Source organism: Choloepus didactylus, chromosome 9, assembly GCF_015220235.1.
Source record: "Choloepus didactylus isolate mChoDid1 chromosome 9, mChoDid1.pri, whole genome shotgun sequence".
Classification (NCBI taxonomy): Eukaryota; Metazoa; Chordata; class Mammalia; order Pilosa; family Megalonychidae; genus Choloepus; species Choloepus didactylus.
The window spans coordinates 71,475,963-71,494,160 of record NC_051315.1 but is presented as its reverse complement, the minus strand read 5'-3'; the positions used below and the strand labels follow the sequence as shown (position 1 = coordinate 71,494,160).

At 34.6% G+C, this 18,198-nt stretch overlaps 2 protein-coding genes across 5 annotated transcripts in view; one reads left to right on the top strand and one right to left on the bottom strand.

Moving 5' to 3' along the window:
- The window catches only part of ITGA4 (integrin subunit alpha 4), an 85,091-nt gene that overhangs the window by 24,273 nt on the left and 42,620 nt on the right, over nt 1-18,198 (bottom strand). Inside the window, exons 16-17 of the mRNA XM_037850459.1 lie at nt 7,860-8,009; nt 5,741-5,817 (exon numbers count right to left, since the gene is read on the bottom strand). Coding sequence (XP_037706387.1) covers nt 5,741-5,817; nt 7,860-8,009 — 227 coding nt within the window. The remainder of the gene's footprint in view (nt 1-5,740; nt 5,818-7,859; nt 8,010-18,198) is intronic.
- Nucleotides 1-18,198, top strand: part of CERKL (ceramide kinase like) — a 245,433-nt gene that overhangs the window by 195,914 nt on the left and 31,321 nt on the right. The window contains exon 13 of one of the 4 annotated variants that reach the window (XM_037850463.1): nt 613-985. The exons of 2 other annotated variants lie outside the window; for them this stretch is intronic. In XM_037850463.1, the coding sequence (XP_037706391.1) occupies nt 613-766 (154 nt within the window). In that variant the 3' untranslated portion in view covers nt 767-985. Of the gene's footprint in view, nt 1-612; nt 986-18,198 lie in introns of those variants that run through there. One more of the 4 variants, XM_037850464.1, reaches the window with a different exon arrangement.

Genomic DNA, 18,198 nt, shown 5'->3' with positions numbered 1-18,198 from the left:
TAAAGTCAACTGCTATCATGCTTTACTGTATCAAAGTACATAATTCATTTATTTGCTAAAAATAGCCTGCAGTGGTGACCTACAGGCACAAGTAACATTTTATCCTTTTCTTTCCCACTGATTTCAGGAAAAATAAAAATAGTGAAAAATTCTTGCCTACTGGAATAAATGCGCACCTGACGTTTATTTAGGAATATTTCATTGAATAACATCAAACTCATTGATGTCAAAGGGAGAATGGCAGAACATGGATGGGAACACTGAACTAGTAATTAGCATGTTTCACTTGTACAAAGCATATGCTTCATTTTTAAATTTTATGAGGTCAGTGAAGCATATATTCTTATTATCTCCATTTAAAAAACGGGCAATTTCATTAGACTATCTCTTTTGGGTGTCAAAAGCATAGTGGCAGATGTTGCTTATTGTCTACCCAACAGTGATTTTCCTTTTTAGCTGCTAACAAACAGAACCCTGGACTATTCAGGTGGCAGGCAGCATTCCCTTAACATGCAGAAGACATGGTCCTGGGTTCAGCGTCAAGGAATGTATCATAATCTAATATAATCTAATATAATCATGATGAACTGGGCTCCCCTTTAACCATGACAGATTTGGTGGTGAGCATGGGACACAGCTAATGAAGCATAAGAAAACTGCTAAGGCACTTCCCTTTCTGGAAAGACAGCCCAAGAAGACAAAGCATTTTGCTCTTGCCTTCTTTTTTCTTGTTTGGAACCTTGGTGCTTCTGCAACCATCTTGTGACCATGAGGGAAAGGCCAAGAGAACCACGAGACAACCATCAGTGCCCAGACTGTGGTGAGCCCCTGCACCAAACATGCAACCACCTCCTCCAGACTGATTATGCAAAATAATAAAGTGCGTTGATTATCTGAGTCACCAGTAGTGATGTATTCTTTTGCTTGCTTCTAAAAGCTTTCCTAACTGATATGAAAGCAATTTGTCTGGGGAAAGCCTCCTTCACTTATCCTAGAAGCATAACTGAGGTACAGATGATAAACAGTATCATTTATATCAGTAATCTATACGAAAGATTTGATTTTAAATGGCCTATCTGATGGCTAACCCCAGCAACTATATTTATACCTTCATAAAGTCATATTTGTTAATATTTATTTTGCAGTGGAAATCCATTTAAATGTGGTTGATTGTGCTGAGAATTTAGACATACATGAGAAAGCCTCAACTTAATGAAAACATGAGACAGAACGCATAAGCACTGGTTAGTGTGCTGTCGGCAGTCTATTATTGCGGACTTCAGAAGCTCATGTTCTTTACTGAATAAATACATTTTCCTAAAGTAGGTTTATAGCTCCAGGACACAGAAATACCATTAATGCCAGGGGATTTATAGTCATGAGAATGCATATTACATATGGTCACAATTTGCCTACTATTTCTGAGAAGGGAGGGAGGACACCTAGGTGAGAGAAGCAGATTTTTATGTGGTAGGGTATAATTCACTAAAAATGCAAAGTAGTGTGTCTGTGGGTCTGATAATGAATTAGAAGAGTTTTCACTTGAAAACTCCAAAAATAAGTTGTCATTTACTTAATAGAAATAGCCAGTAATGTTCTGAATTGACACAAAAGGTATGGTGTGTACCACTTTACTGGTATTCAAACTACTTCAAACCTTATAAAATGGAAAACTATTACCCAATCAGCAGCATTCTCAGGACATAATGAAACAAACTCTGGACAAATAAACAGGACATCTCTGTTTATAATTCATTGGCTATATTTCCTTTCATGGCCAAAATTTTTAAAAAATTGTCTTGTGATCTACAAACAGTTCAACCATAATGTATCAAAAATAAATTCTGTTGAATCTTCACATGTACCAAGCTTTATGCTATGTGCTATACCAGCATTATTGTTTATCATTAAAACAACCTTACACATTAGGTAATATTATTTTACCTGCTTACCAATAGGAAAAAGATTTAGAGAAGTTACAGGCCCCTCTGCACAGGTCATTCAGCTAGTCAATGGCAGATAAAGAATTGGAACCTAGGTCAGTTTGACTACAAATCTGAAGCTCTTAACCATCGCACATTGATTCTTGGATTTAATGTGAGAAAAGTCACCTAGAGCTCTTCTAATAGTGAAAGTTTCTTCCCTGGTCCTGACAGATGATTCTGATTTGGATGTTCTGGGGCTAGGAACTTGCGTTTCTATTGAGCATTCTGAGTGAATCTCATGAAGGTGACCCAAACACCACACTTTGAGAACCACTGTCTTACACTTTGATGACTGCTATTTAAAATCGGAATAAGCTTGGTATTTAGACAACAAGAAGTATTATTACAAATTGAAAATGCAAAGTAGACGTAATTTTTTATTGTGAGAAAATATGTAATGGATTAAAACTAGTAATTCAATTCATTAATAATTTGATATATTTTCATTCTTCAGGAAGAAAACACTCTTAGTAATATTTTCAGATAAATTTCAATATCCCAGTTTCTCAGAAGCCAGTCAAATAGGGATTGCAGAAATCAAAAGATGACAAAGGACACAGCAGGAGTAATTTAAGAAAATGAAAATGCTACTTAATTGTAGCTCAGAAAAGCTTTCCCATATACAACTCTTCTTATTAAAGGCCCATGAAAGCAAAAACACCAAGAGAAGTAAACACTTTAGGGAGAAAATAAATACATAAATGAGAAGGTTATAAATTATTCAACTAATAAATTAACAAAGGCGCCTCACAATACAGTGTATTCAGTGCTCACTGTTTTTGGACTGAGCAGCCAATCTGGATAATGTAGGTATAAAGTCCAATTATCAATCAAATAGGTTAGGGCTTCTTGGCCCTGAGAGTGGATGCTCAAGGCTATATTGGCCTTGCCTAAGTGAAAAGAATTAATTTATTCTCTGCCATATGTGATCTCACCTCAGCAGGGCACTCAGCACTGTTCACCAACCTTTTACTCATTCCTGGTTGATTCCTGTCTCATTTATCATAACGGCTATTTTCAATATTTTCCCATTCCATTAAAGTTCCCAAACTTCTAAGCCCTCATTTTCCATATACAAACACACTTTGTATCCTGGCCATCCATGAATTCCCTACAATTCCTTTCTTTCCACACTGAAATGTCTTACTAATGTCAATCATCTTTTCATAGCATTTTATCTCAAGACAAGAATTCCCACTTCTCCCTAAGGCTAGCTCCTCCACCTGGGAACCATCCCCTTCCCAGCAAACCTCTGTGAGAAGCCTGCAGCACTCTAGGCACTGGGTTAGGATTAGGAATACACAGATGCCTTGCAGCAGCTTACAAAATAACGGTGGTAATCACAAGGGCAACCCCATCGGGCTGTAGGAGAACTTAACGTTTACAGAGCTAGAGACAAGGAGGCTTCACCTAGGAGATAGCTGAAATCTAAAGGGTGAATAAAAGTTTATCAGTAGCTACATGGGAGAAGTGAAAAGATATGGAGGCACAGGGGAGCATAGCATGACCAAGGAACTATAAATATTCTGTCATCAATGAAAAAAACCTGGGGAATTGGTTAAAAAAAATAAAAAACAGTACTGAGGAATTTATATTTTAAGGGTATGAGAAACCACAAAAGCACTGTTATCAGATGCCTGAAAGCTCACTCTGGAAACACTGTGGTAGAGGAATTAGAATAATACAATGCCAGAGGCTGGTAGCTCAGAAAGTAGGAAAGCTTGGTGATCCAAGAAGGATACTGAATGCCTTATTTGGGGAAACAGTGGTAGAGATAGAGAAGCATGGTGGATAAATATATATATATATAAATATATATAAATATATATAAATATATATAAATATATATATATGGTAGAATTATAGGATTTAGTAATTTACTGGATAACAAGGTGAAAAGGGTGCAGAAGAGAGATGTATCTAGGTCAAGCCCTAGGTTTCTAGCTTTGGTAACTAAATCCTTGTCATTTGTGGAGAGTAATTACACAGGTGGAATCCATGGAACATTCATGAAATGTCTTCTAGGTAACTAGGTATGAAGATGAGAAACTCAGAGATACTGAGAGAAGTGATGAAGGAGGACCATTTAGAAAGCCAACAGAATCAAAAATCAAAGATCCTCCAAAGGTGATTGAGAAGGAGGGTCTAGAGAAGTAGAGAGAGAAAGTAAAGAAGTTAAAGAAAACGATGTTTGAAAGAGGAAGTGAACAGCTGCCAAAGGCTTCAGAGGAGAGTTCAAGTAAAAACTGAAAAGTGACTCCTGGATTTAAGTGGAAAGTTTCTCTCTCGATTTATTTTTTCCCTCCCTTTGACCCTCACACTTGCTTATGTCTCCCTAGGATCAAACAAATAACATTTGATAAATACATAAAAATCAACCCTATTTCATAAATACAAAAAAAATCTTTCTAATGAACCTATTTGTCCCCAGTATACTCTTCATCCTTTAATTGCCATAAGCTTTTACTACCTCCCCTTCATCTCTAGTCTTTAAACCCTTGTCATTTGGCTAATATTGCATAGAAATTTCTATTTTAAAATTTGCCAGTACATCCTTTTTTCCCAACTAATCATATTTGAAATGCCAACTCCCATGACCTTGCCCCAGTCACTGTGTTATTTGAACGCTCTGAAAAATTTTACAAGATTAATTCCCTCTTTTTGTATTTCCCATTGGCTAATTCAGTGTGAAGTCGGTTTTCCTCTTAGTTCTCTGAGCATACCTTACAGTCTCCTACGGTGACTACCTATTCTCTTTAAGCTCTTTAAATACAACTGTCCCCCAAGGTTTGAGCTTTAGTCCTTTTCTCTGTAGAATCCACATTTCCAACCCCCAAGCATTCTCACAAGCCATAAATGTGTAGAAGACTTCCAAATCCATAGATTTTCAAATAGAGAACTACACACATGAAAGCCACCAAATTCGACATGACCCAAATGAAACTTGCTTCCTTTATATCCCTACATTTCAAAACTATTTCCCCCATTTTTTCTATACAGGAAGTGAAAGTCTCTTTCACTTTCCGTGTATGGGTCAGCCCTCAAACTGAAGCATGCCACCTGCTCTCTGATTATATAAAACAAATTTAAATATAAGGTATCTATACATGACAGAAAATTAAAATGGGTTTATTTCTCATCATAAAATAATAACAGTAACCAAAATTTATCTAGTACTTTCTATCTGCTCAGCACTATTCTAAGCAGGTTACATACATTTTCTTTTTACTCTGCTTCCTCTTCTGTGAATTTAGAAGAGCAAGATGGTTTATTCCTCCTTAAAATCTAGTATACCTTTTTTTGGGTTTTTTGTTTTGTTATAGCAGTCTTAATTATGCAACCAGTTTTTTTTTTTGGTTGATACAAAACTAAGCATTGTAAAGTAAAAGTTAGCCCGTTTGCCATCAAAACTCCATTAAGAGTCACTTACATGTCTAAAACATAACTGCAACTACGATATGATAACCCAAGGCAAATGAAATCCTGAAATACATTCTGAGTTTTCAAGTCAAGATTAAAGCATGCTCCATTTAGCCTTGGTGCTCAGATATTCTCATTCTTTGAAAAACGGATATTCCTTGAACATGTACATATGTACATACTGAGACCTTTTGATCTCTCAATAGAACATTATTCTTTTTCAGTTCTTTAAATGCTGATAGCCCCCAAAGTAAATTCCTTAGCCCCATTTCTCCTTGAAACCAACACACTCATTTCCTCAATCTTAATGAATAACAGAGTATATTAGTACTTACTTCAAAAATCCAATCTTTGCAGAAACATGTAAATCAGCAGAACAATTTTCATGAGAACAAAACCTTGCAAAGTTTATCTGAAAATAAAAGATGGAAGTATTTTTAATTTTACTTCAATCAGGTGTATTTCTGTATTTTTAAAAAGTTTAGGACATCTGCAATGCATGAGGAAACCGATATTAGTACATCATACTCATAACTCACTATCCTTTTGAAAGGTTCAATTTGAGAATTAGTAAGTAGGTTCAATTAACAAGTAATTTCAGGGCTAAAGGAACTAAGTTCTTCTAATAAGTAAATTTAGAGTATAAATTTGTTAAAGGAAATAAAATTTGACAAAAGAGTTAAATTAGAAGCATTATACAGATAATTGTAGAATATGTGTGTGGTCTCAATTTTTCATAGATACTCATTCCCTCTCATCCTAACCATTTTTTTTTTCTTTTATAATAGTTGTGAAAAAATAGTTCATTAAAACTTTCTTAAACCTATTTTTAAAAACTTGGACTGCCAAGATGTTCATCAAGTTCATTTCAATTTTCTGGTGCCGCAGGTTGATACCACTTATTACCCAAAAGCATAGCACTCACTAAATTTTGGCAGATAGCAGGATAATGACTTTTTTTCATTGAAAATGAAAAGTAGAAATGTTAATTTGAGGTATCATTGAACAAAATTAAGTGATGGTCTATCATAAGGGTTCTGGAATTTACTTAGTTCTGAGCATTTTAATAGGACCCAGAGATACCACAAGGCTTATGGGGAGCCATGAAGTATAAGCTGGACAAAAGAAAAAAACAGAAAGAAAAAAAGGAAAGGAAAATGAGAGCAATAGGTGAAAGAGGGAGAGAAACAGAACAGAAAGAGATCTAGAAGGTTACAAAAAGTGGGACGTGACTAGAATATTGTCAATAGCATGTCAGACCATAGACTGTCTATGTCTGGAGTAGCAGAAGAGGAAAGAATAAATTTTTTCTTTAAATGTTTATATAAATACATTTCCTCTGCCACTCTTATTTGTAAAGCAGGTTATTCTGAGAATCAAAATGAACCATACCGTAATATAACTATATATCACTAAGGTTTTAGTTTTTATTCTTCTAGTATTGAGATTTTCATTATTAAAGACATGTAAAAAATAGTTGGTATTGAAAACTGAAGTTCAACAGAAGAGTGAAAAAATGAACTTACACGAACAATTTCATATAAAGATACAGAGAAATTTTACCCTTGTGTTAACTTTCTTTGATGTATAATATTCTAGACAGAGAGGATTGTAAACTCAAATCTCTAAAAATATCATAGGTGATATGTCCAGTCAGGATATAATCTAGCTCTCTGAATGTTCCTTTAAGCTTTTACATCCTGTGTGCCATTAGCAAACGTCTTCGTGAATGCTTTCATGCCCACACTCATCCTGTTTCTGCATTGTTGTTGATTGTCATTACCATGTCTTTGCATTGTTAGACAGTAAAGGTAATAATTAACTGGACTCCTAGGAATAAATATACTGTCAGTGAAATTGAAACAATTCGTAATAATTTTTAAAAAGCAGTTCTCTGGTTAGAATGCAGGATACATTTTAAAATGCAATTAGTACTGTAATCTGGCTGAAAAGCTATTATGAAATTAAAAAAGAGAAATTGTTGTATAGCATCAATACATATGTTTACAAATGTGTAAAATCCCAGCAAGGGAATGTGACTGACAAGACGTGAGGGAATCCATGGGTAGGAAAAGTTGGAGAAGGAAACTAAATGAGAGAGAAATAGACATATGAGAAAAAGAAAGATAAATAGACTACACATGATGACACTGAGTAACTAACTCATGAATGCAACTTACTTCCATTATGATTTCTCTCTAGTAATAAATTTTCTTCACTGGCAAGGCATTGAGGAGAGAAAATTAACATTTTATATATATATGAGAAACTACTGCTATATTTAAAAATAATCAGTTCAATATCCTACAGGGAATAAAAAAATAAAGAAAAATGGAAAACAAGATGTACCATAAATATGTTTTAGAATAAAAATAATTCATAATTATGCCATATTTCAAAAAACTCTTTAGTTATGTGTCAAATAATTTTTTGAATAAAGGAAAATAGTCCAACCAATTTTTTAATCACGTCTTTTTCCTTCTTCTGCTGAAGAATTGGCTGAAGTGGTGGGAATTCCTCTGTACTTTGTTTACTGATGACATGATGCCCAAGGTGGTAAGCAGCTTCAATCTGAATTGGAGTGAGGATGTCCCTCACATCTTTCTAAGGAAATTTAAAAATGAATTAATTAACAAAAATAAGCATATACATAAAACATAAAATATAAAACTCCTCCTTTTATGCATAAGGCCAAAAACAACACATGGAAGGCAAAGCAAATGCTGGCCTTTTAAAAATACTGAATGTGTATACCTTTTCCCATTAAAAAAGTTTTCATTTTTCTTAGGAAAAACAAAACATAAAAAATGAAAAACTCTAACAATCCCACAGTTGTTTCAAAGGTCCACAGTCAAGTATATTTTTCCATATACTTTTTTCTATACATACGTTTTAGCTCAACATTAGAACATAAGCATTATAACTTGTTGTAAATAATTTCAAAGTACCAATCTACATTTTATTCTATTTAACATTTCCTTGTATTATACTTGTAGAAATATGCTATCTTCCAATTTATTCAACTTTTCTTTTTATATCTCTCAGTAACATTTTGATTTAATATGTTTATTATGAAACAAATCCTTTTTTCTTTCTATTGTTAGCAGACCTCTCATTATATTTTCTAATAGGTTATGAAGGTATATAGGAAAGTTATTTGTTTGTATATTTGATATCATATCCTACTCATTTTACTGAATTTTCTTATTGTCATAAGCTTTTAGGTTTATTGTGTTTTTATATTTCACAAAGAAAGAGTTCTTGGCTTTATTTATCCATTACATAAGGATTATAATCAATGAGGAATTCATTCTGCTCTGTAAGGCATTCCTTTAAATTCTTACTAATTTTTACACAATTTTCCCCATTTCTATTCTCATTTAGATGTGGTCAAACAGTCTTCTAAAGCATTAGATATTTTTAGTCTATGGTCTTCTGCCCTCAAAGAAACAGCTCTTGAATTTATTATGCTGACTGTCAATTTGTACATTTTAATCTTCTAAACATAGGTATTATTTTTCTTTACTTGGTAATTTCCTATGAACTTAAAGATGATTTAATCTTTTCAACTGATTATTCACTGGCTTCAACATTAAAATATAATAATACCACATGACTGTCAAAAATATTTGCTAACATACATATGCACAAACAGTAAAATAACTGACAATGTAAGTGAGGAAGCATTTGGCATTCAATTAAGGAAGCACTTCACTGGACTAGTAAAGGTGTTCTAGAATCTCAAGAATGTGAAACAAACATATGGAAGGTTAGGTGACATATAAAGCATGGTATCTCTTAAAAGCATTTGACTGAGCTATCCCTAGGTAGCAATGAGATTTTCCAAGTGTACTGAACAAATCAGAGTCCTTTCCTTTTTTCCTTATTGGAAATGGTAAGTAATAAGATTTTACTAATAAAGTAGTAATCCATAAGGATTTAAAACAGAACTCAGCCCACAATCTAATTAAATTATAGGAAATAAGCCTTGATGGAAATCTGTAAAACAAGTATTTTAAACACCACAAAAATTAAAAGTAGAAATAATCTCAGGATTTTGGATGGCAGTTCACAATCAGCAGATATGGTTTTCCTACAGAGGAACTTATTTAGAAATCTATACAGTTATCATTCTTCTCAGTTTTAGAATTGTTACTTTACTGCAAAGTTATTTAAATAATTGGTCACATAATGGGATTGGGAAAGCCATAAGGACCACACTCCCCTTTGTCTAGTTTATGGATGAATGAGTAGAAAAATAGGGGAAGGAAACAAACAAACAGACAAAGGCACCCAGTGTTCTTTTTTACTTTAATTGCTCTTTTTCACTTTAATTATTATTCTTGTTATTTTTGTGTGTGTGCTAATGAAGGTGTCAGGGATTGGTTTAGGTGATGAATGTACAACTATGTAATGGTACTGTGAACAATCGAATGTACGATTTGTTTTGTATGACTGCATGGTATGTGAATATATCTCCATAAAATGAACATAAAAAAATGAAAAAAAAATAATTGGTCACAGACTTTGATGTCTTTCATAGTAACAATACACATTTAAAGTTCAATTTGACTCCTCTTTTCATATGCCCATTTCAATCTGCAGGTTCATCTAATTTGAAAAATAGATTCAACGAAGTCCTCATTGACCATTAAATAAAGAGACTCCAATGTTTTCACTTAGGCTAGTCATTCTACCTTAAACTGTAAGTTAGGTTTACATTTATGCCTGGTGAATTCCTCAAAGTAGATCCAAGACTTTGTAATTGTCAGACCTCCTAGTAATCCATATTACTATATGAGAGGACAAGGTTTGTATTTATCTGTATTCATCTAAGGATGGCATGTGGCTTAAACATTACTGTCTGAGAGCAAATAAGGGATAGATTATTTTTTAATGATTGTCAATTAATAATCCATGATGAATTGGAAAAATTACCCATCAGACAAATTATTGCTGTGCTACTTACCTCTCTAGTATATTTTGGTAAAAATAAATGAAGTAAATTTGTTCAGATGACACATATAACAAAAAGATTACATCTATTCCTATGTCTTCATGCAATTATAAACAAAAGGGATGCAATTTTTTCTTCACATCATTTTCAACATTATCAATACACACAAACATTTATATATATAGTGATTAAGAGCAAGTGGGGTCTAGAGGCAGAATAAGTGAGTTTATATCTTGGATCCATCACTTAAAATCTATACAACTTTTGGGCAAGTTAGTTAATCTACATCTCAGTTACCTCATCTGAAAATGGGAATGATGATGATGATGATGACGGTATTGATATCTACACCTTACTGTATTGAGGATTAAATAGCATAATATATGTAAAACACCTAGACAATGCCTGGCACATATTAAAGTCTCGTTAGATGTCAAAATTACAATTATTATGTGAACACTGCTTCAAAAATGTAGCTATGTATGGTAGGAAAAGCTCCTGGTGCCCTTCTGGCTCCTCCTCCACCCTTCCCCAGTGTCACATGGAACCAGCCACATTCCTATTGTGGGTCCCTGCTCCAGCTCCAGTGGGAACAGAATAACCCCTAGGATGCACACTGAGGTTCCTGTATATTGGTGCCAATCAGAATGACCCAGGAAACTCCTCTCCAGCACACCCTCCCAGAATTTGCCCTCCAGACAGAATCAGCTTAGGCCAGTTAAAAAAGTGTAAGAAACAAAATAGGTCAAAGAAGCCTTGAGCAAAGGCTTACCTGCATTAACTAATACAGGAGCACCCAGGAGAGGGAGAAAGTCTATTTCATAAGGAGAAGAGAGGGCATTCAAATTCCTGTACATGGTAGGTAATTACTAAGACCACTAGCAAGCATAAACCCAGGTCAAGACATAGGCTCAGAAAAGACAAGGAAGAACCTACACTTTCCATTCACCTTGGTCTGGTGACCAAGGAGGGTTGAACACTAAAGGAGAGCACTGGCCAATGCATAGCCAATTTCCAAAGATAATGAAAGGTGGGGGTTTTTTGTTTGTTTTGTTTTGTTTTTTTGCCTGTTTGATTTTGTTAGCTCTTGGCACTCAAGAAAATCTATAATTGTCATATCACTAGCTGAATACAAACTTAAGAGCAGGCAGCTCAGGGACTAAATTCCAGAGTTAAGGCTTTAAAATATTAAAATGTACAGTATGCAACAAATGATTACAAGACAACCAAAGAAACAGGAAATGATGGCCCATCCAAAGGAACAGGATAAAAATTCAGAAAACATCAACAAAGAAGACCAGACTGTGGACATGCCAGACAAAGAATTTCAAAAACGATCCTCAATATGCTCAAAAAGATGAAGAAAAATACAGAGAAAGAACTAAAGGATATCAGGAAAACAATGAATGAACAATATGAGAATCTTAATGAAGAGATAGAAATTTGTAAAAGGAACCAACCAGAAATACTAGAGTTGAAGATCACAGTAACTGAAATGAAAAATTCCCTAGAGGGTTTCAAAAGCAGACTGGAGCTGACAGAAGAACGGATAGGTGAACTCAAAGACAAACAACTGAAATAGGTCAGGCTGAGGAGAAGAAAGGAATTTTAAAAGCGAAAAATCCTTAAGAGAACTGTGGGACACCATTAAGCATAGAATACAACCATTAGGAGAGTCCCAGAAGGAGAAGAGAGGCAGAAGGAATATTCAAAGAGATAATGACAGAACACTTCCCCCATTTAATGAAAGACATGAATATGCACATCTAAGAAGAACAACAAACTCCAAACAGGATAAACTCAAAGACAAACATGCACAGAAACACACTAGTCAAACTGAAAAATGCAAAAGACAAGGAGAGAGTTCTGAAAGCTGCAAGAGATAAACAGCATGTTCTGTACAAAAGAATCCCAAATAAGTGCCAATTTCTCATTAGAAACCACAGAGGCAAGAAGGCAGTGGAATGAAATGAAGTGTTGAAAGCAAACAACTGCCAACCAATAATTTTATATCAGTGATAGTTTCTTTCAAAAATGAGGGTGAGATTAGAACATTCCCAAATAAACAAAATCTGGGGAGAGGGATGGGGCTTGTCATCAGTAGACCTGCCTTACAAGCGATGCTAATGGCAGTTCTTCAGACTGAAGGAAGGGACACTAGACAGTGGATAGCAGTGGCAAAAAGAAATAAAGACCTCCAGTAAAGATAACCATATGGGTAAGTATAAACTCCAGTAATACTGTATTGCATTTTTTGTTTTGCAGCTCTACTGTTTACTTCTTCCAGTTTTAAAAATGCAAATGCCTAAAAAGTAATGATAAATTTATGGTTTGGGCAATACAATGTATAAAGATATAATTTGTAACAAGTACAACAAAAAGGTGAGGGTACTGAGGGTTATAGGAACAGTATATGTACATGCTATTGAAGTTGGTATAGGGACAAACATGATTGTTATAGAATTAGGATGTCAAATTTCAGCCCCAGAGTAACCACAAAGAAAATATATGAAAAAGGTATACAGAAAGACATGAAAAGGGACTCAAAATGATAAAATATATAATGAACATGAAATTAGGTATTAAAGGAAGAATTGCAGGACAAAAATGAATAAGACTTAAAAGAACTTGTAGCCAAATGGCAGAAGAAAGTCCTGCATTATCAGTAGTTACTTCAAATGTAAATGGATTTAATTCTCCAGTCAAAAGGCAGAGATTGGCAGAATGGATAAAAAGACATGATCCAACTGTATACTGCTTATAAGAGATGCACCTTAAATTCAAAGACATGAGTAGGCTGAAAGTCAAAGATGGGAAAAAATACAACCAAGCAAGTAGTAACCAAAAGGGAGCTAGGGTAGCTGTACTATATCAGAAAAAGTAACTTTATCAGATAAAATAGACTTTAAGTCAAAAACTGTTATAAGGGACAAAAAAGGATACTATATATTGAAAAAGGACCAACTCGAAAAGAACATACAACAATTATAAATATATATGCACCTAAGAGCAGAAACCCAAAATACATGAAGCAAATATTGAGAGATTTGAAAGGACAAATGGATGGTTCTCCATTAATTGTAGGATACTTCAATACACCACTTTTGATAATGGAGAAAACATCTAGACAGATGATCAATAAGAAAACAGAGGACTTGAACAATGCTATAAGTCAATTGGACCTAACAGACATATATAAAACACTTCACCCAAAAACAGCAGACTATGCATTCTTCTCTAGTATACCTGGATCATTCTCCAGAATAGACTGTATATTAGGCCGCAAAACAGTCTCAATAAATTCAAAATATGGAAATAACACAATGTCTTTTCTCCAACCACAATGGAATTAAATGAGAAATCAATAACAGAGGGAGAAGGAGAAATTTCACAAATATGTGGAAACTAAACAATGCACTCATAAACAATCAATATATCAAAGAAGAAAACACCAGGGATATTAGGAAATAGTTTGCAGCAAATGAAAATGAAAAGACAAACATTCCAAAATTTGTGGGGTGCAGTGAAGACAGCACTGAGAGGGAAATACATAGCTCTAAATGCTTACATTATAAAGAAAAAAGATCTCAAAATCAGACCTCACAACTGGAGGCTCTATAAAAAGAGAAAACTAGAACAAAAGTGAGAAGGAAGGAAATAAAGATTAGAAATGAATTAAACAGAGAATTAAAAAAATAGAATCAACAAAACCAAAGGTTGGTTCTTTGAAAAGATCAATAAAATTGACAAACCTTTAGCTAGACTGATAAAGAAAAAAAGAAGATGCAAATAAGTAAAATCAGAAGTGAAATAGGAGGCAATATACCACCCCATAGAAATAAAAGGGATTATAAGAAGATACTGCACTCCAGGACGCCAATAAACTAGATAATCTAGATGAAATGGACAAATTCCCAGAAAGACACAAACTACCTACATTGACTCAAGAAGAAATAGAAGATCTCAACAGACCAATAAGATGTAAAGAGATTGACTCAGTAATCAAATACCTCCGCCAAAAGAAAAGCCCAGGACCAGATGGCTTCACAGATGAATTTTGCCAAACCTTCCAAAAGAATTTACACCAATCCTGTTCAAATGCTTCCAAAAAATTGATAAGGAGGGACTACTACCTCATTCATTTGATGAGGCCAACATCACCATCATACCAAAGCCAAAAAAAGATACCATGAGAAAATTATACACTAATATCCATTAGGAATATAGATACAAAAAACCTCAACAAGATATTAGCAAACCATATTAAAGAGCACCTTAAAAGAATTATACAACATGATCAAGTGGAATTTATCTAAGACATGAAAGAATGGTTCAACAAAAGAAAATCAATTAACGTAGCACTCTCCATTAACAGAATGACAGGAAAAAAAAACGTGATCACCTCAGTTGATGCAGAAAAGGCATTTGACAAAATCCAGCACCCCTCTTGATATAAAACACTTGGAAAACTAAGAATAGAAGGAAACTTTCTCAAGATGATAAAGAGCATAAATGAATCCTTGCAGCAAACATCATTCCCAATGGTGAATGACTGAAAGCTTTCCCTCTAAGATCAAGTACAAGAATGCCCTCTGTCACCACTGTTATTCAACATTGCACTGAAAGTTCTAGTCAGAGAAATTAGGCAAGTAAAAGAAATAAAAGGCACCCAAATTGGAAAGTAAGAAGTAAAACTTTCCCTATTTTCAGAAGACAGGATCCTATTTATAGAAATTCCTGAAAAATCCGTATCAAAGCTACTAGAAATATTCAATTCAATAAGGTGGCAGGGACACGGTCAACACAAAAATCAGTAGTACTTCTAAACACTAATAATGAACAATCGTAAGAGGAAATCAAGAAAAAATTCCATTTACAATAGCAACTAAAAGAATCAAATAGCTAGGAATAAATTTAACTAAAGATGTAAAGGATTTTGCATGACAAATTACAAAACATTGCTTAAAGAAATCAAAGGAGACCTAAATAAATGGAAGGACAATCCATTTGACAATCCATTGATGTTGTCAAGCTATCAATTCTGCCCAATGTGATTTACAGATTCAACTCAATCTCAATCAAATTCTACCAGCCTTCTTTGAAATGGAAAAGCCAATCATCAAATTTATATGGAAGGGTAAGGGGCTCTGAATAGCTAAAACATCTTTAAAAAGAGAAATGAAGTTGGAAGACTCACAACTTCCTGATTTTAAAACTTAATATAAAGTACAGCATTCAATACAGCATGGTACTGGCACAAGGACAGACTTATAGACCAATAGAATCAAATTGAGAGTTCAGAAATACACCCTCACATCTATGGCCAATTGATTTTTGACAAGGGTGCCCAGTCAACTCAATTGGGAGAGACTAATCTCTCCAACAAATGGTTATAAGAAAACTGTATATCCACATGCAAAAGAATGTAGGGGACCTGAGCCTGTTCTGGTCTGGGAAAACCTGATTTGGATAACCAGGGAAACCATGCCTAGACAACAGAAAATTACAAACTATACTAAGAAAAACAAAGTTATGGCCCAGTTAAAGGAACAAATGTACACTTCAACTGAGATACAGGAATTTAAACAACTAATGCTAAATCAATTAAAAAAGTTTAGAGAAGATATTGCAAAAGAGATAGAAGCTGTAAAGGAATCAGTGGGCATATATACGGCAGAAATCAAAAGTTCAAAAAAACAACTAGTAGAATCTATGGAAATGAAAGGCACAACACAAGAGATGAAAGACACAATGGAAACATACAACAGCAGATCTCAAGAGGCAGAAGAAAACACTCAGGAACTGGAGAATAAGGCACCTGAAAGCCTACACGCAAAGGAGCAGATGGAGAAAAGAATGAAAAAATATGAGCAATGTCTCCGGGAAATTAAGGATGAAACAAAGTACAATAATGCACATATCATTGGTGTCCCAGAAGAAGAGAAGAGAAAAGGGGCAGGAGCAATAATGAGGAAATAATTAATGAAAATTTCCCATGTCTTATGAAAGACATAAAATTACAGATCCAAGAAGCGCAGCGTACTCCAGACAGAAGAGATATGAAGAGGCCTACGCCAAGACATTTAATAATCAGATTATCAAATGTCAAAGACAGAGAGAATCCTGAAAGCAGCAAGAGAAAAGCGATCCACTACATACAAAGGAAGCTTAATAAGACTATGTGCGGATCTCTCAGCAGAAACCATGGAGGCAAGAAGGAAGTGGTGTGATATATTTAAGATACTGAAAGAGAAAAACCACCAACCAAGAATCCTATATCCAGCAAAGCTGTCCTTCAAATAAGAGGGAGAGCTCAAAATATTTTCTGACAGACAGACAATGAGAGACTTTGTGAACAAGACACCTACCCTACAGGAAATACTAAAGGGAGCACTACAGGGTGATAGAAGACAGGAGTGCATGGTTTGGAACACAATTTTGGGAGATGGTAGCACAACAATGTAAGTACACTGAACAAAGATAACTATGAATACGGTTGAGAGAGGAAGGTGGGGAGCATGTGAGACATCACAAGAAAGGAGGAAAGATAAAGACTGGGACTGTGTAACTTGGTGAAATCTAGAGTTTTCAACAATTGTGACAAAATGTACAAATATGTTCTTTTACAAGGGAGAACAAGCAAATGTCAACCTTACAAGGTGTTAAAAATGGGGAGGCATTGAGGGAGGGATGCAATCAGCATAAACCAGAAACTGGAACTAATAGAATCACTGTATTATGCTTCCTTTAATGTAACAAAGGTGATATACCAAGGTAAATGCAGATAAGAGGGGGGGATAGGGGGGGCATATTAGACACTTGACATTGGTGGTATTGTCTGATTCTTTATTCTACTTTGATTTAAGGTTATTTTTCCTTTTGCTGCTTCCTAGCTGTCATTTATTTTTCCTCTTTCTTTTGCCTCTCTATCTTCTTTGATTCTCCCTCCTGCCTTGTGGAAGAAATGCAGATGCCCTTATATAGACAGTGGTGAAGTTGGTGAACACATAAATGTATGACCATGCAGAGAACCATTGATTACTTATTTGGGATGGAATGTATGGTGAGTGAACAAAACCATATTAAAAAAAAAATGGGTTGATGACAAAACCTCGAGGGCAATATACTGAGTGAAATAAGCCAGACACATAAGGACAATTATTGCAGGGTCTCACTGATAGGAACTAATAATAATATGTAAATTCATAGACATGAAATATAAGGTACCAAGATATAGGATGAGGCTTAAGAATGGGGAGTGGTTGCTTAGTATGAGCAGAATGTTCAATTAGGATGAACTTAAATGTTTGGAAATGAACAGGGGTGTTGGTAGCAAGATGTGAGAATAACTAACAGCGCTGAATGGTGTGTGAATGAGGTGGAAAGGGGAAGAAGCTCAGAGTCATATATGTCACCAGAAGGAAAGTTGGAGGTCAAAAGATGGGAATGTATAAAACTCAATCCTATGGTGGGCAATGTCCATGATCAACTCTACAAATACTAGAAATCACTTCCATGAACCAGAACAAATGTATGACAATACAATTAGAAGTTAATAATAGAGGGGCATATAGGGAAGAAATATATACCTATTGCAAACTATATACTACAGTTAGCAGTATTTCAACATTTTTTCATAAACAGTAACAAATGTACTATACCAATACTACGAGTCAACAATTGAGGGGGGTTGGTTAGGGATAGGGGAGGATTAGAGTTTCCTTTTCTTTTTTTCTTTTCTCATGTCTCACTTTATTTCTTGTCTGGAGTAATGAAAAGTTTCTAAAAATTGAACAAAAATTAAGTGTGGTGATGGATGCATTGCTGTATGAGGGT